The sequence below is a fragment of the Primulina eburnea genome, chromosome 6 (genome assembly GCF_022965805.1).
Source record: "Primulina eburnea isolate SZY01 chromosome 6, ASM2296580v1, whole genome shotgun sequence".
Lineage (NCBI taxonomy): Eukaryota > Viridiplantae > Streptophyta > Magnoliopsida > Lamiales > Gesneriaceae > Primulina > Primulina eburnea.
The window spans coordinates 21,320,812-21,346,244 of NC_133106.1; the positions used below are offsets into that span (position 1 = coordinate 21,320,812).

At 36.6% G+C, this 25,433-nt stretch overlaps 1 protein-coding gene across 3 annotated transcripts; it reads right to left on the reverse strand.

The window, feature by feature from the left end:
- Window positions 1-4,489: 4,489 nt before the first annotated feature.
- Window positions 4,490-7,858, reverse strand: LOC140833367 (uncharacterized). 3 transcript variants are annotated; one of them, XM_073197727.1, is made up of 7 exons: window positions 7,148-7,858; window positions 6,779-7,043; window positions 6,493-6,669; window positions 6,318-6,425; window positions 6,186-6,249; window positions 5,996-6,094; window positions 4,490-4,707 (listed from the first exon to the last, which is right to left on the reverse strand). In XM_073197727.1, exons 4-7 carry the CDS (start codon window positions 6,383-6,385, stop codon window positions 4,609-4,611), a joined length of 330 nt encoding a protein of 109 aa, XP_073053828.1. In that variant the 5' UTR covers window positions 6,386-6,425; window positions 6,493-6,669; window positions 6,779-7,043; window positions 7,148-7,858; the 3' UTR covers window positions 4,490-4,608. The 3 variants fall into 3 exon arrangements, 2 of the variants coding, with proteins under 2 accessions (XP_073053828.1, XP_073053829.1); XR_012118445.1 differs by lacking the exon at window positions 6,186-6,249; XM_073197728.1 differs by lacking the exons at window positions 6,493-6,669; window positions 6,779-7,043; window positions 7,148-7,858 and having other exon boundaries at window positions 6,318-6,479.
- Between the last annotated feature and the right edge of the window lie 17,575 nt (window positions 7,859-25,433).

Consider the following 25,433-nt stretch of genomic DNA (forward strand, 5'->3'; position numbering starts at 1 on the left):
TGGAATTCCCCCCAGGACCCGGCATTCATTGGTATTGTGGGCACAATATTTATGGAGGGTACAATACCCTTTCTGTTCTGGCCTGGAGGTCCTCGCTACAGAATTGGGAAGAGGGGCTTCATCTGACCTGCATTTTTGAATCTCCCTGTCCCGGGCAACTCTTAAAGGTACATGGGAGAAATGCCCCAAGTCGTTCTTCTTGGGGGCTCTATCTTCGGTTTTGACATCCCGATCTCTTCTTGCTCTCTTCAAGGCCTCTCTCTTCTGGTTTTGCGCTTCTTCCATATTAATGTATTTCTCCGCTCGAGATAAGAGATCCTCGAAATTCCCGGGCAGTTTTTTGGTCAAGGATCGGAAGAAATCCCCTTCCCATAGCCCTTGCATAAACGCTGTGGTCTTTGTCTTGGGTGCACAGGTCGGTACATCCAGGGCCACCCTGGTTGAACCTTTGGAGATATGCCCTCAGGGTTTCGTCTTGGCCTCTGTTTTACCTCAAATAAACTGAAGGCAGTCTTCTTGTACTTCTTGCTGCTGCTAAATTGATGCAAGAATACCTTTTGGAAGTCTTCAAAGCAATGGATGCTCTGTGGTGCCAACCCTTCAAACCACCTCTGTGCAGAATCGACCAGGGTGGTGAGGAACACCTTACATTTAATTTGGTCCTCATAACAATGTAGCATGGCCATATTTTCGAAACGAGCGAGGTGCTCCTCAGGATCAGAACTTCCAACGTAATCTTTGATCTTTGCCGACTTGAAATGCCCGGGGAGTGGTTCCCGAACAATGATGTCAGAAAATGGGCAACCCTTAACAACAGGAACATTGCCCTTAGAACCAACCTGCCCTTCTAACACTTTCACCTTTTTCCTCAACTCTTCCAATTCTTCCGCAACAGTGGGAGACTTTGAACCCGCGCTTGATTCACTTTCCTCTTCCCTTCTTTCTTCTTCTAGTGACTGTTTACGCCTGTTGCTCGGGATGACTGTCATGGTGAGAGGTCGCCTTCTTCGCCGTGGCCATCTTAACCGCATCAGTTATAATCTTCTGTAACTCCTCGGGAGTTAGATGGATGGTGGTCTGAGGACCATTAGGAGAAGGACCACCCACACCAGAAAGATGAGTATTGTTTTCCTCTTGGACTCGAGAGGTGTCTTGGTTTGCTCTTCTAGTAGGAGCCATATCAACGCCTTAGAACTCAAAGTTTTCCCACAGACGGCGCCAATGATGCAACTCGGGCGAAATGGTCGAATCGGGTCAGGAAACTCTGCCGGGTAAACTATCAAAAATATCGAAGGAAATATGAGTTAGACGCTGGACCTGGATTGTGACTTCTTGAATACTTTGAGGGACCTGCGAACAAGAAAAATAACCACGTGAATGGGTGCCGAAAGGGTGTCCGGCGTGACCACTCCGATGCTTAAGTCAGCAGGGTACTCAAGCAATAAAACCAATGTAGCCAAGTGATGGCTGTGATGATTGGTGTGTAGTAAATGAGAGTATTAAATGTCAATTAATATCTGAGGTAGATGATAAATGCGAATAAGAAACCTGATATTTATAGTAGAGGAAGCAATGATGACTTCGTTTTTGCGCGTGAGCATTAAATATAGTAGGGTAGCTGATTGTACCCTATTGTTCTGACATGTCAAATCATACGCTAATCATGTCCCATCTGTCCTTTCAGCCATTAATATTAATCAGGGATAGGTCGGCTGTATGTGTGCTCTATCAAGTCAACGCAATTAAATGCTCCCCCCGCATCGAGGTGGCAGAGGAGAAAACTTCTCGGGTAACCGTGCCAGAACTCGGGCGTCACGTCCTAGGCAAACCCATAACCCAGGATGTGAGCGTTTGCTGTCACGTTCAACTTGAAAATATTCTGCCCTGACCCGGGCACCGTTCACGGGCATGCCCCATGACCCGAGAGATCGCGGGACCTATCAATGGCCCGGGACATATCGGGGCATCATCAGATGAAATTTATGCAGATAAATATAATGAAGATGACCACAAAGATGATAGGATAAGAGGTGAAAATACCACAAAGAAACCAAGAAAGAAAATATATATCGGGACTGAAAAGCATAGAATAGATGGTGAGAAAGATGTCAGACGTATAGAGGATTCTTTTTTGTAGTACTTTTTATACCAAAAGTATTAGTTTTCATAATAAAAGTATTGTTTTTTAAGTTAAATATATTACTTCGTAATATATGATAATTTGAATGAAATTTTTAAATTTTAGGTAAAAAATATTAATTTTCATTAAAAAAGTATTATTTTTTTATGTTTTTAGTATTATTTTGTAATATATGTTTGTTTGATTTAAAATTATTAATTTTAATATCAAAGGCTTTGATTTTTATTATAATAATATGATTTTTATATTAAAAACATGAAGTTGTAATATATGTTTATTTGAATGAAATTATCACTTTTAAGTCAAAAGTGTTACATTTTCTTTTAAATTATTATTATTTTTATGTCAAAAATATTACTTTTTAATAAATGTTTGTTTGATTGAAAAATATTATTTTTTATGTCAAATATTTGTTAGAATATTCCTATTATCCTAAGTTTTGGTGATTGAAAAATAACAACATTGAGTTGTTTCAGATTCAACCACTCTTTAATTGTAATTTCAGGTTTTCAGATAGCTGAATTGTTTCAAACTATTCATATAAAAATATCAGAAGTTCAAGCCGTTTTTACAAGAAAGTCAAGATGAATATTATTTGAACTCTAGCTACAAGAAATCATCTGTCAAACTGACACGATCAAAGTCTCTTTGCAGATGTTCAAACAGTTGAAACTGTAACTAAATTGTAATCGATCAAAATTGAGTAATTTTAAAAATGACACTGGAAGCAGGTGTTCAAACAGCTGAAACTGCAACTGCACTGTAATCGATCAAAATTGAGTAATTTAAAAAATGATTCTGCAAGTCAAGCCGTTCAACAACAGTTGTATTTAGAATGATTACACGGTATTTTATCAACTCTCTAATGACAGAAAGCTACTTATTTCGGCCTTGACATGTTAGCTTTTTGAAAGCAGTTTTTTGAAAATCAAGGAGCTTAAAGTCGAAAAGCACAAAAAACATTAAATGAGCATTTAATGATTCCTACGATGATTGAAAACGACATGTCGGGTAACTATACAGATGATATTAGAAAACAAATCCGATCGTTGGAGCTTTTCAACTATATATATGTATGTATGTATGTATATATATATATATATATATATATATATATATATATATATATATATATATATAGATTTAAAAGAGAAGAAATATCCCGATAAACTATTGAAATATTTGATTATTCTATCAAAGTCTGCTTATTTCCAAGAACTTTGAGCACACTCAAGATTTCAATTTTAAGCTATTCACTTAGCACACAGTTATGAGATTATATCAGATCTCCATGAATCATTCTTTGCTACACTACTAACTCAAGACGTCAAGCTGAACTTTGGGTTATTTTGTTCTGTTTTTCTAGTGAACCGATAATTCTTAAACATCCAAATATTGTAAAGTGATCATTAAGAATTTTAGTTTTGGCAGTGATAAGTCTTAGCTAAAGTGTGTTGTTACAGAACTGTTAGACCTAAATTTATTGTGGCGATACGAATCAAAACCAGCAGCTGTTAAACCAGTAGACAATATAAAAGCATGACTTCACTAGTATAAAAATCGCTTTTTACTTCGCATATTCAATGAAGTAATAAGGTAGCTAATTGCCGAAGTATATGGACGTGAGGTAATAGATGTACCTTTTACTTCGCATAATAACCGAAGTTGTATGATTGAAAATACTGAAGTATTTGGCCGGTTTTCGAAGGAAAACCGGTCCAGAATTGGACCGGTGCCGAAGTAAGAAATGTGTTTTACTTTATCGATTATTGTAAGTAATGAAGTAATATATTCTATATAACTTCGTCTTAATTATTATTTAGCGAAGTAGTTTATAATATTTTACTTCCCAATTTACATTGAGTGACGAAGTAATTCATCTGAAAGACTTCGTAGTTATGTATTTTGGTGAGGTAATAGACACAAACAACTTCACAATTTATCCTATTTGTTGAAGTAAATATAATCTATAACTTCAGCATTTATCCTATTTTTTGAAGTATTTTATATTATGTTACTTCACAATTTACATTTAGTGACGAAGTAAGTGGTTCGAAAGACTTCAATAATTTGTATTTTGGTGAAGTAATTGCGTAAAACAACTTCGTTTTTACAGAACAATATTGAAGTAAATTTATTCTATCACTTTGTCTGATTTCTTATTGACAAAGTATTTAATATTATGTTACTTCACAATTTGCAAATAACAACAAAGTAATTTACCTGTTACACTTCATTATTTTTTATTTTGATGAAGTAATTGTTAAAAAGACTTCGCAATATATGACTTAATACACTAATACAATTAAATTCATAAATTATCCATCTAAAAATGATGAATATCCACGAATTCGCCATTACATATTCATCAATATACAAATAACCCAAAAATTTATCCACAAAACCAAAAGTATATCCAAAAATCCACAATGACAAACAAAATATTTATCCCAACATACACCATCCATTTAAGAACCTACATAGGAGTAAACAAATTCACTCCATTCACTTCTGAACTCGTCATATTGAGATTGGGTGTAATATTGGTTCTTGATGCATCTTGCAAACTGAAATTTAAAAAAAGAAAATACATTAGATTCTTCTATTTCAAAAAAAAAAATTGACAGATATAAAATATATCAGTACTGGTAGAGGCAGGTTTCACCGGATAAAAATTCATAACATGTCACCACTCTCCAAGCTGAGATAGCGTATGTTGTTTTCATCTAGTCTACATCAATTACAGATTACCCCAATTGCATGAAGACAATTGCACTTACTAAACCAGAGATCCTAATATCTGTTGAAGCCAACGCAAGAAAGAGATTGGAAAAGAATAATGCAGCTCACGAAAAAACATATTACAGAAATCAGAAGGAAACTTGTCAAAAGACAGAAGTACTGAAGCTCATTCAATCAACACCGATAAATGAACTACTCAAGCAACAACTGGAAAGCATAAAAAAAATTCATTAGCAGTAATGCGAAGAAACAAAACAACAATAAACTAAGTGCAGTAAAAGCCAATTGAATTACTAAAAAACTAAGAAATCAATTTCCCACAACAAAAAAACATTATTTGAAGATACATTTCAAGTAAACTGCGCCAAAAAATTATTATTTTCTCAATCTGTCTATGATGGTAGTATAAGATGCAGCATCATAAATTTTCCACCCAAATGACAGCTGTATTGTTTTATTCTACACCAACATGAATCAAATTAGGCACTTCGAAACCTTAATAATTTTTTTTTCCAGCATAGTTATTACAATGGAACCTACACCTTCAAGATGGTTAGTTGCATTTACATTTGCGTGAGGACAGATATAGACCAAAAAAACAGGAAAAGACAAAACCAGATCACCTTAAACTCCAATAAAATCTGAAGCAACCCAACTTCTTGTTTCCAGAAGCAAAATCTACTTAAAAGTAAGAACATATAGAATTTGTGCCACTTGGAAATGATACAAGAATCTTGAAAAAAAGACAACACTTACAGTCCAGAATCATACTCCCGTATATGATTTTCGGGCTTCAAATTTCTTGATAAAACCAACAACCAACCAAATAAAACAAATGAAAAGAAAGTATTTTAACCAAAACATATATCAGCAATAAACAGAATAAACACAAAAGCTTAAGATTACAACACATAAGATATGAAAATCAGGAACAAAATTTCTTTTTTTATCACTAATATAAAATATATCACAATGACAACAATTCATCTCAAGCAATTATCTCAACAATAAAATATATCCCAATGGCAACACATTATCTCAACAATAAAATGTATCTTAATGGCAACAATTCATCTCAATCAATCAACAAATTTATCCCAAGAAGAAATTCACCATCTTCTCCAACTGTGGATCATCGCAATCGACTATCTCTTTCATGTACCTCATGACACAATATCCACATTCAACCGAACCACTTTGTTTCAGATTACCCTATAATGGAATTGAAAAGTTAATGCAACAATCACAATCTAATTAACAACCACTACCAATTCATGTATTCATAAATAAGTATGATACATACCGTCAATATTTTAAAACCTCGCCCTTTAGAAATACCCTTCGAGGCATTGTGCATCTTCACCCCACTACATTTTAAAAAGTAAGAAGTTATTATAAGTTAATGTATTCAAAATCAACAAAAGCTACTACCTACTTTGTCACAATAGTTTTCCATGTATCATCTCGGTTCCTGTTGGACGTAGAATCCAATAAATATATCATATTCTTATCTTCGTTGACGATTGTCAAGATCCAATGGTACCTGAAAAAATGAAATTACAAGCATTGACTATCATGAAGTAGAAATCTATAAATAACTAAATTCTTACTCAGTGTTGTATGGGATGAGGCAGATGCTATCTCTACACACTGCTTCCAACTGGTCAGCAATATGTTGTGATAAGTCACGGCCGTCTGTGCCAATCGGGCATGTAGGTATATTACCGGGATCCACAAACGAAAAATAATCAGCCTTGTCTTTTTTATTCAAATCTTTGTAGAGGTGACTGCATGATATAGATGCACAAATATATCGTTTAGAAAATTTTTAAAATATGAACAAGTACCACAAAAATATTATATAAATGCACAAATATTGTAAGTTAGACATATAACCCATGTAAACTAAAATTTGTCTGGCACCTATCTCCCTCATCTCCATAAAGCGTAAGATATATTCTCTTAGCAACCGTATGCTTATAGGACGTCCAAACATAGCGTCCTCAAACTCAATGTATATGGTATCCGATTCATTCAGCAATCTAACAACATGAGAGTAGATATACTTGCACGACATGGGTAATGTTTTCTCAATTTCTTTGAAATTGTCGCGCTGACCAGGAACATTCGCAAGCGGAAATGATTGAGGTTTCCCCTTCCTCTACAATTTAAAATATTACTCATACAAGTATTTTAAAATAAAACATTGTTCGAGCAACATATCTGACAGTTGCAAACACAAAGTCAAATGAAAACCTAAAGTACCTTTGTCGTTGGAAAAATAACCAACTCTTTAGGCCAACCAACAATGACTCCAACAACATCATTGATGATTGTTGGTCCAAACTTAATTGGGATCGGAAGCTATGCTTTTTCATCTAAGACAACATCAATAGATACCTTGAAGTTCTCTTCCCCAAGTGGAACATGGTGAATCATAACATTTGGACCTCCTTATGATATTATTGTGCCATAAGCCACCATGTTTTCGCGTTCTTTTACAGCCAGGTGACATTTTTTCCCCTTTCAAGAACAAAAAGACATGCTATATTTCTATATGGAGGTGAATAAAATTTAATTGACATCAAAATTCAGAGACATACAACCTTCGTATGTGAAGTGCTGCAATCATAAACTTCTTCCACATCATCTGACAATTTTGATTCTTTCACTCCTGAGAACTTGTTTGATGCTACAGTATCAGAAGATCGATCATTGATTAATGGAATCACAGCAGCAAGTTGAGACCTCAGCATCTCCAATTCAGCTTTCAAACTTTTAGTCTCCTCCGATTTTGCTTTTACATTTTCAATCACAGCTTTTGAGATTGTTTCTCTCTTCTTTCTTGGAGTTTTAAAGTATACTTGTGGTTTTACGAAACCTCCAACACCTCGAACCCTTCCATAGTGTTCTTGGCTTTCTAAGGCAGCGGTTAACACGTCATTCATTCCAGAAGATTTGAACTCTCCTTTGCCTTTCTTTCCAACAATTCATCCTACAATTTGAGACATGACAAATCAATTCACAAACTACAGTGTTATTTATCTAGGCAATATGGCGATTGAATAAAACTAAACTTTTACCATTTTTTCAGCTACTTCTGATGTCTCCGAACGTGATATGTTGACAGATTTGTCTTCTCGAGCTTTAGGTCAGAGCACAGATCTATCAACTTCCTCATCTTCAACAACCAATTTTTTGTTCCGCTACAATTTCAAAACTCATATGTTTAATAACATGAAGAACATGCTAAAAATTACAAATATATTGCTTTGTTTCTTACCAGTTCAGCCTCCAAGCCGATGTAACCCTTGCGAGACATTCTGTGGTGATATTTACAATGCATGGTCCGTTGTTTTTGTTTTTCATGAGTAACCTGCATCACTATGTTGGCACAGTTAATTAATGAATTTAATAAATTCGTTAGGAAACATATCAATTATTAAAGTACCTCCCATGATGGATCCAGTCTCGCATCCACAAATGCTTTCCAATCCGCTAGTGGGAGTTGATACTGACTTGGTGGAGAAATCAAATTTTCAGGATTATCTTTGTTCGGCCAAACAAATCTACTAGTCAATTTGTTATGACTATAGTTGTCAGCGTTAATTCCTTGCTTGAGTCTACATTCTTTGATTTTTTTTTTTTACTTTTAATTTTGCTCGGGACTAGCAAAAGTTCAAGTTTGAGGGGTTTGATAAGCGCAAGAATTGCACTTAATTTATATGTTAATCCTTTTGATCTATGCTGGTTTCGAACAGAATTACATGTGGTTTTTGTGTCGTGCAGGGGATAAACAACTAGTTGATGGTTTAGAGCATTATAGATATTTTTGAGCGTGAAACTGCGATAGACGAGAGCCGCAACGCCAAAATAAGCGCCACAACGCTCATTTGTGCGAAAGACGAGCTCATAGGCGCTGGACCAAGAAGCGCCATGGCGCATCATTGCCGAAGAAGAAGCGCCTAGGCGCTGCCCACACAGCGCGGCGGCGCCTCAAGGCCGAGAGACAAGCGCCGCGGCGCTAAGGAACAAGCGCTGCGGCGCTAACATTCACAATTGACGGGCGCTTAGGCGCCACTTATTCAGGGCCTAGGTGCCAATGGCTGTGAAACAAGACTAAATGGGCTTCAACTCGCGGCCCAGACGGGTACATAAGAAGAAATCGAGGGTTCAGAACGAGGAAGACGGTTTTTGGTATAAATACATAGAGGATAGCAGGAGAAAACACGAGACGACGATCCAGAGCGCGAAGATCGATTGAAAATACGAAGAAGGATGGATCTGGGGACAGAGACGACACTTCGGATTTGTTATTATGTTATTCCATTTTTATATTTTTTTCGTATTTCGATGTCTAAAACTTTGAACATTCGTTGTTTTTATTTAGATTTCACTATGAACTAATTGTCTATTCTAGAGGATGATGTAGCTTTGTGGATACGATAATTTGGCTCAGTTTTTATATGATTGAATCCCTTCTCGTTTAATTGTGTTTCTTTGCGTTTATTCTACTGCAATTTACTGGTCATAAATTGTGTGTTGTCTGATTAATTTTATAACTCGGGAGAGGGACTAGAATTATAGATCATTAGAGATACATCGTTGAATGTTTATATCATTCAGAAGGCGTATAACTTTAATGAGGCTTAGGTAAGAGCATTGTTTGCATTTACCAATGAAACTGAGATTTTAACTTGGAATAGTATAATCGAATTTTGATTGATACAGTTTATTCGTCACTCGGGAAAGGGGGAATAAAATAATTAAGTGTTCTTGGCCATTAAATAATTGGAATTCAAGAATATAAATTCAACTGGGAATAACTATCGTGGAAACTTAGTGAAATCATTTCTCTAGATATTTTCTCTCCCCTTGATATTGTTCCTCAATTTTGTGATTAGATTAATTTTTTGTTTTCAATTAATTCGTATAAGCAACCCAACCTTTTAATTGATTATTCTAAATAAAGTTGAGACTATTTTCATTACAAGCACTGATATACGTTTTTATAAACACTCCTCGTGGGATCGACACTTTTATTCAAAAATATATTTTACTATAACTTGACGTCGTGCGCTTGCTAGCAATCAAGAAAACACACAAACAATATTCATATGCATATTTGTAATCATGTTCATGTTCATGTTTGTTGAATTCAGATCGTGATTGTGACTCGTATTCTTAAACGTATTGGGTGATGGATCCATCTACATGTAACCACAGTATTGGGCGACGGGGACACCAGCGACACTCTCACCCGTCAACAGGACATTGGCCAACTTATTAACATATTCGTATTTGTATCACGTATTCGTATTCGTATCCGTATCCAAGGAAACACGATCGTCGGGCTCCCACTGGGACCATAACCCTCACGACATCTCCAACATGTAGTAGTCACAATCCTTCACATCCTTCAACATGTCGTATTTCCACCACTTAATAAAAACATGCATATAATATCATTTTATTTTGAAACCAAGCATGCAACATATCTTTTAAATGTCTAATTTAAAACTCAATAATCTATGAACATTTAAAAATCATGATTTAACATATAAAATCCATAAACATTCAAAATCATTGAACATAATCATATTAGCATATAAAATAGCATTTAGGACACTGCCATGACGTTTACTAATTTTCCGGTATAAAAGACCATTTTACCCCTGGACGTAAAAATTTCCCGTTTATTATTTTTTCTTAATTTCATTGACTCTAACATGTCCCAAATAATTATTGAAGCTTACATGAATTTTCTCATATTTTTATTTGGCTTAAATCGATGACTTTTAATTTATTCTTTAAATATAACATAATAATGCGTTTTAATCCCGAATTAAACCAAACCTTGACATAAAATTGAAAGGGGATTGGTTACGGTGACCGGAAGCGCAACGGAAGTTAAAAATTTAAATTTTTACATAGTAAATTTCGGCCACCATGATCTTTGTGTAGCAAATACAATAAAACACAAAAATGACATTCATAGTGTGTTTAGAATTTTACCTATCAATCTCAAGAGATTGATGATGGCACCAACCAAGTTGTAAACAACTTGGCTCTTGAAAAGGATGACAATCTACAAGCTTCCTCCTTACTCCAAAATTAGGCCCACCACCAACTAGCTAGAACCCTTCTTATTTTGCACTAGAAAAATAATAAGATTTTTCAAAGAGAATGAGATGAATTCCTCAACAACTTGAAGAACAAAAGGAGAGAAAAATTTGGGAGAGAATGTGAGGTGAATTTCGGCCATAGTGATGCAAAATGAGGGGAAGGGAGACTTGTCTTGGTAGTGGAAAAAGTAGAAATCAATTTTTGCATGCCATGCCTAGAAAACTCAAAAAGTAGTCTCCCAACCTTTCACCTCCCATGCATGCATATTATATGGTTTTTAACAAATTAAAAATCATGGACTAAATTTAATTATCTCAAACATATTTGAGACTAATTAAACATTACTTGAATTTACCCAAGTCCCACTAGTTAAATAATTAATTTAAATTGAGCTCTACAAGACTCAATATAATTTAATTAATTCAACACTTGAATTAATTTAATTATTTGGACTCTACTAGGTCCACTAGTGTTTAATTAATTCAACACTTGAATTAATTTAATTTAGTCCATAATAATGTTTATGAAAATCACAATTTTCAAATACATTATTCACTTGGCCAACTTTTAATTTAGGAACACATTCATAAATTAAAATTTACATTTCTCTCATAGAAGTCATACTTCTATTTTTCTTTACGCTTATAAACTCATTTATAAGCCGTTCAACACTTTGAACTATTTTTAACTTCTCAACGGGATCTAGAAAGCTAGTACTTGTGTGGCCCTCAATGGTTCATTGATACAACTAGCTGTGGGTTCACATCTCCATGTGATTCGGACTAAACATGTCCTTATATGAGCATACCCCAATTGCTCCATTCTTACTTATCAACTCCTTGATAACAAGAACGTCAGAACTCAAGTCTGATAGTACCCAACCAATCATGTTAAATGCCTAGCGGTATCGCTTACATGATTCCCTAGGTATCAAATGATAGTGCCTGCAAGAACCATTCAATTATGGTTAGCGTACAGTACGGTCCCTTCAACTCATATATCCCGACCGATTCGACAACCATTGGTTTATCGAGAGTTGTCAATGAATCGATACTATGTGTCATGTCGTAGTTGCATCGATGGTGTAATCTATGAAACCCCTTTCATAATTACAACCATACTCTGATCAGAGATTTCAACCTACATACACATGATAACACATAGGATATCCATACCCGAAGGTAAGCGGTGAATCCCCGACTACAATGCATCGACTCCTATGTGTTTCGACAGAACACCCAACCTTGCCACCTGATGACCCCATGAGAGTCGGTAAACAAGTCAAAGTGTAATTCTAGCACATAGAGTACTCAATGTTGTCCCGGGTCATAAGGACTAATGGTGTACAACCATAAACCAGGACTTTTCCACTCGATAAGTGAGAACCACTTGGAAAGTCCTTTTATGGAGGGTTGTTCAGTGCACTCTACAAGGAGCACCTATCTGCATGTTCGGACATCACAATGTCCCCTACCAATGAAATATGGTACTCACATCGCAGATACTAGTCTCGAACTCGAGCGGCCTAAATCCTTCTTAGCGGCGGCTGAATCGACTAGGAAGTGTTTAGAATATACAGTATTCCAAATATGAGTTTCATGATACTCATCATATGAGCATCTCATATTCTTTCTACTATTTGTATATTCAAGGTCTTTATCTATGCAACTAGCATGGGTATACAGATAAAGATTTGCCAAAACAATAATTTCAAATATTATTAAAATAAAGATTGCTTATACATAGAGTTTCATTGTGAACACTCGGCCAACACTTGGCTCGACGGGCACCTACTCTAACAATCTCCCACTTGCACTAGAGCCAACTACCCATATGCTTCAAACCCATTGATTCGCGATGCATCTCGAATAATGGTCCAGGTAAAGGCTTAGCTAGTGGATCAACAACATTATCTGCGAAGCCGACTATGTCAAAAGACACTTCTCCTCTTTCCACAATCTCTCCGAGGATGTGATACTTTCTCAATACATGTTTGGACTTCTGATGAGACCTTGGCTCCTTTGCTTGAGCTAAAGCTCCCGTGTTGTCACACAACACTGGGATAGGAGCAACTCAATTAGGAATGACGTTCAACTCTTGGACAAAATTCCTTATACAAACAGCCTCCCTTGCTGCATCTGATGCAGCAATGTATTCGGCCTCTGTGCTGGAATCCGCAGTATTGTCTTGCTTGGAACTCTTCCAAGAGACAATAGCACCATTGAGCATGAATACAAACCCAGATGTTGACTTCGAGTCATCGATATCGCTTTGGAAGCTAGAGTCGGTATAGCCTTCCAATTTCAGTTCTCCACCCCATAGACCAAGAACAATTTATTGGTCCTTCTCAACTACTTGAGGATGTCTTTCACAGCTTTCTAGTGTGGAAGACCAGGGTTCGATTGATATCTACTCACTACACTTAGTGCGAAAGCCACGTCAGGACGTGTAGATATCATCCCATACATGATGCTACCAATCGCATATGCATAAGGAATGCTTTGCCATCGCCGCTATCTCTGTATCAGTCTTGAAAGACAGACTTGGATAGGGACACGCCATGACACATTGGTAGATGTCATCTCTTGTACTTATCCATCGATAACCGCTTCACAATGGTATCAATGTATGTGGACTAGGTGAGACCAAGCAATCTTCTTGATCTATCTCTATAGATCTGTATTCCTAATACAAAAGATGCTTCACCCTAGTCCTGTATCGAAAACTTACTTGCTAACCATATCTTAGTTGATTGCAACATTCCTACATCATTCCCAATGAGTAGAATGTCATCAACATACAACACCAAGGAATGTCACAGCACTCCCACTGACCTTCTTATACACATAGGGTTCCTCAGGATTCTTAGCAAAACCAAACTCTTTGATTGTACTATCGAATCTGAGGTTCCAACTCCCTAGATGCCTGCTTTAGACCATAAATAGATCTCTGAAGTTTGCATACCATATGCTCACTTCCGATAGATGTAAACCTTTCAGGTTGAGACATGTAAATCACTTTCTTAAAATCCCCATTAAGAAAGACTGTCTTGACATCCATCTGCCATATCTCATAGTCATACCATGCAGCTATGGCTAGCAATATCCTTATAGACTTGAACATTGCAACTGGTGAAAAGTTTTCCTCAAAGTCAACTCCTTGTCTTTGAGTATATCCTTTTGCCACCAATCGCGCCTTTAAGGTCAATACCTTCCCATCCGCCCCAAGTCCCTATGGGAACCGTACCCTCAGGTGGATCTATAAGATCCCACACTTGGTTTGAATGCATGGAATTCATCTCAGATTCCATAGCTTCAAGCCATTTGGATGAATCGACATCAGATAACGCTTTCTTGAAGGTCCTTGGATCACATCCATGGTTAGGCTCATCATGGCCCTCTTCAAGAAGCTGAACATACCTCATAGGTGGTCTCGAGACTCTCTCGGATCTTCTAGGAGCTTGTATCTCCTCTCTTGGCTCTTCGGGTGTGGGTTCTACAATTGTGGGTGTCTCTCGAACCTCTTCGAGTTCTATCATCTCCCTTTTTCTATCCAATAGAAACTCCTTTTCCAAAAAGGTCGCATTCCTAGAAACAAACACATTTGTTTCTTGGGGATGATAGAAGTAGTATCCAATCGAATTCATTGGATATTCCACAAAGTAGCATAAAATGGATCGACTATCCAATTTATCTCCCACTATCTGCTTCATAAGCAGGGCACCCCCATATTCTAAGATAAGAATACTTAGGAGGCTTACCCATCCATATCTCATATGGTGTCTGCCTTTAAATGGACATTTAGTGGAATATCTTTCAATTTTAAGTTGTAGAGATCATTTTCAAGTTTTCAGTACCAATCAAACATTCATTCATGTAAATGTTGCAAACACCTTTGCAAAATAAACAAGAATATCCATTTTTATCACCATAGAAATGAAAACAATGTTTTTTCACAAAATTAGGTACAAACAAAACATCTCATAATATTAACTTAAAATTATTGTTCAACAATAAGTAAACATCTTCAATAGCCTTGGCAGCAACTCTTGCTCCATTGCCCATCCTCAAGAAGGTCACACCTTCCTTAAGCTTCCTACTTCTTCCCATCACCTGTAACCCATTACAGAGATGTGAGTCATAACCGGTATCTAATACCCAAGAAGTAGAGTTAATTGAAATGTTTACTTCAATTTAGAACATACCGTTTCCAGAACTCTTCTGGGCCAGATATTCCTTGCAATTTCGCTTCCAATGTCCAGGCTTCTTGCAGTGATGACATACATCATCAGTCTTGTCAGCCTTAACTGGTCTGGCTGCCTCTACGGGATTTGGAGATTGCCTCATCAAGGGCACGTTCTTCTTTGGACGTTGGAAAGAACACTTCTTTCCCTTCCCATGTGGATCAATCTTCGTACCAGATGAAGAACCCACATAAAGAACCGACTTCTCTTTCTTGATGGTTGATTCAAATGTAACAAGCATATTCACCAACTCCTCAAGGGTCGGCTCCATCTTGTTCATGTTGAAGTTCACCACAAAAGGATCAAATGAGCTAGGCAGTGATAAAAGCAACACGTCGATGGTCAACTCCGAAGGCAAGATCAGATCCATGCCAACGAGCTTGTCCACAAGCCCAATCATCTTCAGGCCATGCTCATGGACCGAGGCCCCATCTCGCATGCGCATAGTGATCAGCTCCTTGACGGTAGCATGCCTAAGAGGCCGAGTCTGCTCACCAAAGAGCTCTTTGAGGTGCTTATGAATGTCAGCAGCATTCTTTGCATCCTCAAAACGCCTCTGCAGCTCATCATTCATAGAAGTCAGCATATAACACCTGGCTATCAAGTCATGGTCACACCATTCCTTGTAAGCCTACAATTACTCAGGATTGCAGTCAGTCGGAGCCTCAACAGGGAGCGACTCAGTCAGTGTATATGCTACCCTTTCCGAATTCAAGACGATTTTCAGGTTTCTTAGCCAAGTGAGGTAATTAGGTCCAGTTAATATGTGTTTGTCGAGTATTTTGGATATCGGATTGCGAATCGAAGACATTGTCAATTTGTACTGAAAAGTAAAAACAGATAAATGTTGATGACTATTTTAAAATATTTAGTAAGATATGAAGTTTGGACTTTTACTTCATAAATATTTGCTCCCACTGTTTTGACATCTTTCACTACCCTCTAGTGAAAACGGGAAACTCCTTTCCTCAGTAGGTACGTAAGGTCCAATTAGCGAATTATGATCCCGAATAATATCAGCCAATCACAATTCCTAAAAGGTAGTTTCCAATTGCATCACAATGCAACCCTTAACGTAAACTTTTGTCTCACGTTTGATTAGGACCCAATAATATGACGTCGTTCATCTTCACGTGTCAAGCCTTACCCATCGATGTTGAACCTTAATGGATGGTCGCCATGAGTTCCCTCAATAATATTAGCCGAAATCATGAGAGTTCCACGTAGTTCACATCACCATGTCAATGGATGTCACAGCTTTCCGGCACCCAAAGCTCCCCCAATAATATGAGCCGAGCCCCGAGTACGGGTAGCGTTCATCATGCACCCATTGTCGATGGAAGACATGGAAACTATAAACAAATTTATACTTCCCCTTTTCGGGCTTGATATTAACTTTTGAATCTTATTCAAAATGAGGGTTTTAAATTTTGAAAGGTCTCATCATTAATTTTATTTTAAAAGCTCGCCATGTTTGATCGTATGTTTGCCGGATTCATGCAATTTGTTATTATCATAATAATAACGCACATACTCATTATTTATAACATATCATGCATATATTATAAACAGTAAACAAAACAAGGATGATCAATCGCCCCAATACTAATGGACCGTGTGAGCTAAACACGGGCCTAGGTCCAATCTTAGGGTAAATGCACGGGATGCAAATGCAACTATTACATAAGCTTCCAATATTTACATGTCTTCGATCTTCATAATCATCATGGACCACCATCTTCCAATCTTGATCATCCACTATACTAATATTTACAAATAAATATCAATGGCAAATAGGGATACATCTCATATAAATTGATAATTATTACAATCATTCAACACAAAATATCCTAGCATACACCTAGCAAACTGGGCTTGGGCTTTTGATCATCCTTCATGCATAATATCACATATCATACACCATCAATTAATTATCACAATAATTAATTGATCCAATATTATATATCTTGATCCAATCACTAACCGCCACGATTATAAACTAAATTAACAAAGTATACAAACACCTTTGTCTACTTTCAAATTAATTTATTTATAACCGAATTTCTTGTAAATCACAATTTACTATAAATAATTAAAGTCCAACTTCGATTATTTATTTCATGAGAAAAATTTGCAACTTTTGTAATTTTAAATTTAAGGGCCCAAAAACTTATTTTTCACCAAAAACATTTTGGCCCATTTAAAATTCACAAATATGTTGGTCATCTAATGGTCCAACAACATCAAGGCCCATGACACTTTGATTATCCAAAACAATTTTGGAAACCCTAGTCGTCATCGCCGTCGCCGGAGCTCCGTCGCTGGATTCCGGCAACAATTTTTTTATTTTATTTTATTTCAAAAGAGAGGCATTCGGGCAGGCCCTGCTGCCGAAGGCAGCCCGAGCTGCCCGACACGGGCAGCCACATGCTGCCCGAAATTCCCCATTGTCATGCCTTGATTTTTGTTGCAAATTTCATTATCATGCGGTTAGAAATCAATCTCAATATAATATCTTGTATTTGCTACACAAAATCGTAACCATAGCTCGGATACCACTTGAAAGGGGATCGGTTACGGTGACCGAAAGCACAACGGAAGTTAAAAATTTAAATTTTTACATAGTAAATTTCGGCCACCATGATCTTTGTGTAGCAAATACAATAAAATACAAAAATGACATTCATAGTGTGTTTAGAATTTTACCTATCAATCTCAAGAGATTGATGATGGCACCAACCAAGTTGTAAACAACTTGGCTCTTGAAAAGGATGACAATCTACAAGCTTCCTCCTTACTCCAAAATTAGGCCCACCACCAACTAGCTAGAACCCTTCTTATTTTGCACTAGAAAAATAATAAGATTTTTCAAAGAGAAGGGATGAATTCCTCAACAACTTGAAGAACAAAAGGAGAGAAAAATTTGGGAGAGAATGTGAGGTGAATTTCGGCCATAGTGATGCAAATGAGAGGAAGGGAGACTTGTCTTGGTAGTGGAAAAAGTAGAAATCAATTTTTGCATGCCATGCCTTGAAAACTCAAAAGGTAGTCTCCCAACCTTTCACCTCTCATGCATGCATATTATATGGTTTTTAACAAATTAAAAATCATGGACTAAATTTAATTATCTCAAACATATTTGAGACTATTAAACATTACTTGAATTTACCCAAGTCCCACTAGTTAAATAATTAATTTAAATTGAGCTCTACAAGACTCAATATAATTTAATTAATTCAACACTTGAATTAATTTAATTATTTGGACTCTACTAGGTCCACTAGTGTTTAATTAATTCAACACTTGAATTAATTTAATTTAGTCCATAATAATGTTTATGAAAATCACAATTTTCAAATACATTATTCACTTGGCCAACTTTTAATTTAGGAACACATTCATAAATTAAAATTTACATTTCTCTCATAGAAGTTATACTTCTATTTTTCTTTACGCTTATAAACTCATTTATAAGCCGTTCAACACTTTGAACTATTTTTAACTTCTCAACGGGATCTAGAAAGCTAGTACTTGTGTGGCCCTCAATGGTTCATTGATACAACTAGCCGTGGGTTCACATCTCCATGTGATTCGGACTAAACATGTCCTTATATGAGCATACCCCAATTGCTCCATTCTTACTTATCAACTCCTTGATAACAAGAACGTCAGAACTCAAGTCTGATAGTACCCAACCAATCATGTTAAACGCCTAGCAGCATCGCTTACATGATTCCCTAGGTATCAAATGATAGTGCCTGCAAGAACCATTCAATTATGGTTAGCGTACAGTACGGTCCCTTCAACTCATATATCCCGACCGATTCGACAACCATTGGTTTATCGAGAGTTGTCAATGAATCGATACTATGTGTCATGTCGTAGTTGCATCGATGGTGTAATCTATGAAAACCCTTTCATAATTACAACCATACTCTGATCAGAGATTTCAACCTACATACACATGATAACACATAGGATATCCATACCCGAAGGTAAGCGGTGAATCCCCGACTACAATGCATCGACTCCTATGTGTTTCGACAGAACACCCAACCTTGCCACCTGATGACCCCATGAGAGTCGGTAAACAAGTCAAAGTGTAATTCTAGCACATAGAGTACTCAATGTTGTCCCGGGTCATAAGGACTAATGGTGTACAACCATAAACCAGGACTTTTCCACTCGATAAGTGAGAACCACTTGGAAAGTCCTTTTATGGAGGGTTGTTCAGTGCACTCTACAAGGAGCACCTATCTGCATGTTCGGACATCACAATGTCCCCTACCAATGAAACATGGTACTCACATCGCAGATACTAGTCTCGAACTCGAGCGGCCTATATCCTTCTTAGCGGCGGCTGAATCGACTATGAACTGTTTAGAATATACAGTATTCCAAATATGAGTTTCATGATACTCATCATATGAGCATCTCATATTCTTTCTACTATTTGTATATTCAAGGTCTTTATCTATGCAACTAGAATGGGTATACAGATAAAGATTTGCCAAAACAATAATTTCAAATATTATTAAAATAAAGATTGCTTATACATAGAGTTTCATTGTGAACACTCGGCCAACACTTGGCTCGACGGGCACCTACTCTAACAAAAATTCCCAAATTAAAAACTAGAATTATAATAATTATTTAGGCTTAAATATAATTCTTCATAATTTTATAATGATTAAAACTACGTGTTTCAATTAACTCGTTAATTAGCGTTTCGTGAGGACGATTAAATCCCGATTAAATCCAAAACTCGTTATTTTGATTTCAAATTTTAAACATAGCCTTTTTAATATTTATTCTACCCTTCCAAGTCATGAGCCACACCCGTGGACACATGGATTCAATTTTCCTTCTATAATTTTCGTTTTGACACAACGACAAACACACCGAGCCATCTCACAATTTACTCGAGCCAAAACCTTGCCAACTCATCTATGGAACCTCCTAACAAAGCCTAGCCCGTAAAACAAGCCTTGGCCTGACCCAAAGCTTGCTGGAAACTCACCCAATTTCTGCATGATTTATGCGTGAGACTCCCATGACCCATAGGACTTCTAACTAGTCTAGGACTTCTCCCAGCCCTCAACCACTTGACCCTTCACGACCCTAACCTTCCCTGGACCACATCCAGACCCAGCCAAGACCGGCATAGCCCCTGGAACCCAAGATCGAAGCTTCTGAATCCAAGGATACAACCTGCGCGTCTTTGATTCTTTACGGTTGCAGCTTTTTCCTTGAGCCAGCTGCGACCCAGCCGCACCAGCCCCTAGCCCGACCCCTGCCCATCATCCTTAGACCCTATTACACCTACCTAACTCGCCCAAGCCCCGTAGTGATCCCCTAAACCTCGCTCCTGCCCCTTGCAACAGATCGTGCGAGGAGTCCCTTCTCCATGAGACTTCTCCAGGGCTGCGCGCGAGGGGTCCTAACCATGCTAGGATCTTTCCTAACCCTGACCCATGTCCATTAGGACCCAACACCCTGACCTGTCCTTTGGCTTTGCACAACCCAACAAACTCACTGTTCCTTACCTCTTTTCTCTGGCCTTCTGTTACAGCTTTGTTCTTTTTTTTTTTGCAATGTTTTTGGTGTGCTTTAGGACTCTTAATTTCATGAAAATCATCCTTAACCATGTCCTAATCATTGCAGCACCTTATACAATATAAAAACATGATTTTGGGAAGCAAAAACACCAGTTAAGACACCTATGCATGTAGTTACGAAAATTCCATCTTGTGTGACATGTTTTTCATGCAAAACAATTTTAAATAATTACAATGGTGTGAAAGATGAGAAAAGGAATAAATATGGCGTGCCTTTGCGTTTTAAACGCACGATTAAACGTTGACGATGCGAGGAACTTTGACGTAGGAGACCTTAGGATGCTTTTCTTCCAAACCTTGCTTGATTTCTCCTTCCAAATTTCGTGTGTGCCGTGTTTAAGGTGGGGAGAGTTTCTGAATATTCAATGAGAGGGAGGCGTGTACAATGGTAGGGTTTTGGGGTGGGATTTGTATATCTTATACTAATTAAGTCACTAACAAGGCTTTAGGCCTATTAAGCCACTAAATTAGGCACATTAGTCTTAATTATGATTTAAATAAAATATTACCAAGGTTTTTGCTTAAATAAATTTGAATAATTAAAAACAATTAACCAATAAAAACATTTTCTATTTTTGAGCCATTGGTTTTCAGTTCCTCGATCGCAACTCGAATAACCTTTAAAAATACCTTTTAGTGCAACCATGTAGAAAAATATAATTTCAAACATGGAAATATGCACAACATAGTTACTTCATGCAATTAAAACATTTAACTAAAATACAAGAGAATTTAATAATTGCATGCATGTGGTTTGCATGGACCTTTAAATTTTAGGGGCGTTACAAAGCACCTCATGCTTCTTTATGTAAGATGTCTTGTCATCTTTCGATCTTCTCTTGTGCTCATAGGATTTCTTTCCCTTTTCAGTTGAGCATCGACTGTCCTTCTTAGGCTTGGGGACAGTCAGCGATGAAATGATCAGTTTTGCCATAGTTGTAGCAAGCATTAGGTTCTTCTTTGGAGTGATTTTTCTGATATTGTCTTTGGAAATTTGATTGGTTTCTTCTCATGAATCTTCCAAACTTTTTGAAGAATAATGACATAGCGTCATTACTTAACTGATCAGCAGATTTGTCAACTGAAGCAGTTGGTTCCAGATTGACAGCACTTAAGGCAATTGTAGCAGCTAGGTGTAGAAGGTTCTCCTTCTCTGGTTTGCAACTCAAACTCGTAGGCTTTTAAGTCAGCAAATAAATCATGAAGTTCGACCTTGTTTAGGTCCTTAGATTCTCGCATTGCCATGGTCTTAACATCCATTCTTTGAGAAGACCTCTGACCACTTTCAGTGCTACCTCTTTATTTGACTACACCTTTCCGAGTGCATTCAGTTCATTTACTATGCTGTTGATTCTTTCATCATACTCATGCATAGATTCTCCACTCTTTATCTTGATATTGTCAAACTTTTGAACACCAATGGATAGCTTGTTCTCTTTGGTTTGCTCATTGCCTTCACAAAGCTGAATCAGTTTCTCCCAAATTTCCTTGACAGTTTTCACATTTTTATCTTGCTGAAAGTGACACTATCCAGCGTTTTGTGTAAGATGTCTTTAGCCATGTTGTGCAAGTTGGTTTTTCTCTTGTCTTTAGCTGTCCATTCATCTCGGGGTTTTTCAATACGATGTGATGCCCCATCAGTTATGGCAACAACATCGTTTGCCTTCAATATCTTCATGGGTCCGTCTGTAATAACGTACCACATGTCATCGTCTTGTGCATCTAAATGAGCCTGCATTCTGATTTTCCAATCATCAAAATCTTTTCTATAGAACATTGGAATTTTGTTAAATGAAGACATGTTTATCAGTTTGTATATAGAAATATTATGTAACAAAATTCAACTGCTCTCTGATACCACTTGATAGGATCAATTAAAGGTGGAAAAGTTTTTAAGGAGGGGGGTGGTTTAATAAACACTTAAAATTTTCAAAACCTTTTCGACTGATGAGTCAGTTTAGTGATAAACTGATACTCGAGAATTTTGTAAGTCAATATCAATCAGTTAACAAATAGTCTGTAGAAATAAACTGACTGATAGATAGAATAATAACTGAAATAAGAAGACACATATAGATGTTCAGAGATTTCAAGCACTCCTACGTCACCCTTTCTATCTCAAGATTTGATATACACTCAAAGACTTTGATCGACACAAACAGTTGTATAGACCCACTTTAGTTTTGGACTAAACAGTGCCAAAGTGAAACTCTTAGTTAGAAACTATTTTGCAGAACTCAATAGAACTGAAAATAATCTTAACACAACTTATCTCTTCAAGTTCGAGTATTACAGTTTGTGTTAAAAGCTCGAAGTATAGCCTAACAGCTATGAATATTTATAGTAAGTGTGAGCTTTGATGTTTGCAAGGATTTCATTAGAGTAACTGAATAGGTAGTTGTTCAGAGTTCAAGGATTCAAGACTTCAAGAGAATAAGGTTTCAAAAATTGTTCTTCAGTTGCTCTTCTCTCCTATTTATAGGCTTTCCTCTAACGGTAATATTAAATACAATGTGAACATTTCTATCCGTTGCATGCCACGTCAACATTTTTCTGACAATCGTACATTGCATCTTTTCTGAAATGCTGCAATACCACTACTTCTTGCAGTCAACTTTTGTCGGTTGAATGTCTCTTTCCTTAACTGATGACGTGTACAGCTGATTGAATGAAGTTGATAAGCTCACAACTTTTTGTAGTAACTAATCAGTTCCAACTGATCAGGCAAGTTGTCTGAGTCATTCAGTTGCCTTCGAAAATCTGCGTATTAATCTTCAGTTACTGGCAACCGATAGATTACACATTTATTAGATCAGTTTCTATCATTTTTCTAGATCATTTAGACGCTGAGTCGCGTCATCAATTCAATGAACAAAAAGATTACCGTAAACCCCGATCTTTATATTTGAAATAAGTAGCGTGATATTTACCCATAAACTATGAAGTTTAGTAAAAAATAATACGAAAATAACATTCGACCTCATGAAACTTCAAAGAATCAATCTTTGACGATTCGCATGAAGAAACGATGAACAAATGGTACAAAGCAAGACACTTCGATAAGCTTGATTTTGATAAAACACACAAGGTGTAGCAAAGACACAGCTTTAGACAAATTCCAGAGAGAATTTTTTAAAGATAAAGTCTCAATAATAATCAATAATCTATGAAATTTTTGATTATTATTGAGACTTAATTACGATCCGTCGGTCTTTGCTTAAGCATATTAAAAGCCTATTTTTTCAAGATTATAATGCCCCACATCGATCTAAGAATATCCAACAAAACTAATTGGAGAATCCCCGAAGAATATCGATCCATTGATACTGACGCTAACATAAAATATATATAGCACGTACGGTACTATGTATTATTGCCCTGTCTGCTTCCATCATTATCGCACTATAGCTACCTCACCTTAATAACAACTAGCTTCTTATGCTTAACCAAGAAACTTTACTTATTTTATATAAATGTATGTGGATTTTAAAAGGTCGATCTTCTCACTCATTATATTTTACAGTGCTTAAAATTATATATTCCCTCCGTTTTACTTATTTAGGTTTGTGTGTGTCTTGACAAAAATTAAGAAGTTTGCACTACAAAAAAATGGCTAAAGAAAACGGTTTTTCACCGTTGTCGTAGGTCTTATAAAATCGTTGTTAAAGGTCATGTGGTTAAAAGATGTGCTCAAAGACAACGGTGAAAAAACCGTTGTCGTAGACGTCTAAAGATGACGGTGAAAAACTGTTGTCGTAGATCTTGTAAAACCGTTGTTAAAGGTCATGTGATTAAAAAGTGTGCTCGAATACAACCGTTTTGAGCATTGTTGTAGCTACAATTTGCGACGGTTTTTTAAAAAAAGTCGCAAATTAATTAGTGACGGTTTATGAAAAATCATCGCTAACATTAGATACGGTGTTCATGCAAAACCGTCTCTAATTAAGCCGTCGCTAAAATTAGCGACGGTTTTTAAAAAAGTTTGTCGCTAAATATAGTGACAGTTTTTCATGATTTCTGTCGCTGATATTTTAGTAAAATAAAAAAATTTACTTTTAATAATTTAATAAATATAAAAAAATTTACAATCTTACTGTACTAACAATATTCCTGATCTTAACTAACACTTAAAAATTTACTCTAAATCGAAACTAAAATCGTGTAAAAGAGAAAAATTTTAAGTGTTGTAGAGAAAAATGGACCGAAAACACTGATATTTATAAACAATTTGCGACGATTTTTAGTGTAAGCGACGGTACTTTCATAAACCGTTGCTATTAGTGACAGTTAAACAAACACCGTCGCTATAGCGACGGTTATGCAAAACTGTCGCTAAATTTAGCGACGGTGTTTCTGCAACCATCGCTAATTTAAAAATTGCGACGGTTTTGCTTAAAACCGTAGCTAAAGTTAGCGCCGTCGCAATTTTTTTATTAGCGACGGTTGACTGAAACTGTTGCAAAACCGTCGCAAAATAATTTTATAAAAAAAAATTCGAAGACAACGGTTTTTGTAAAACCACTGTCTTCTACCATATAAAACAATAAGAAAAGATAACGTTGAA

Excerpts from the sequence above, each read along its gene's own strand:
- LOC140833367 (XM_073197727.1), bottom strand. The coding sequence starts at position 6,385 with ATGATATATTTATTGGATTCTACGTCCAACAGGAACCGAGATGATACA. Across the intron at positions 6,250-6,317 it reads TGGAAAACTATTGTGACAAA|TGGGGTGAAGATGCACAATG; the intron begins GTAGGTAGTAGC and ends TTTAAAATGTAG. Across the intron at positions 6,095-6,185 it reads GAGGTTTTAAAATATTGACG|GGTAATCTGAAACAAAGTGG; the intron begins GTATGTATCATA and ends ATTCCATTATAG.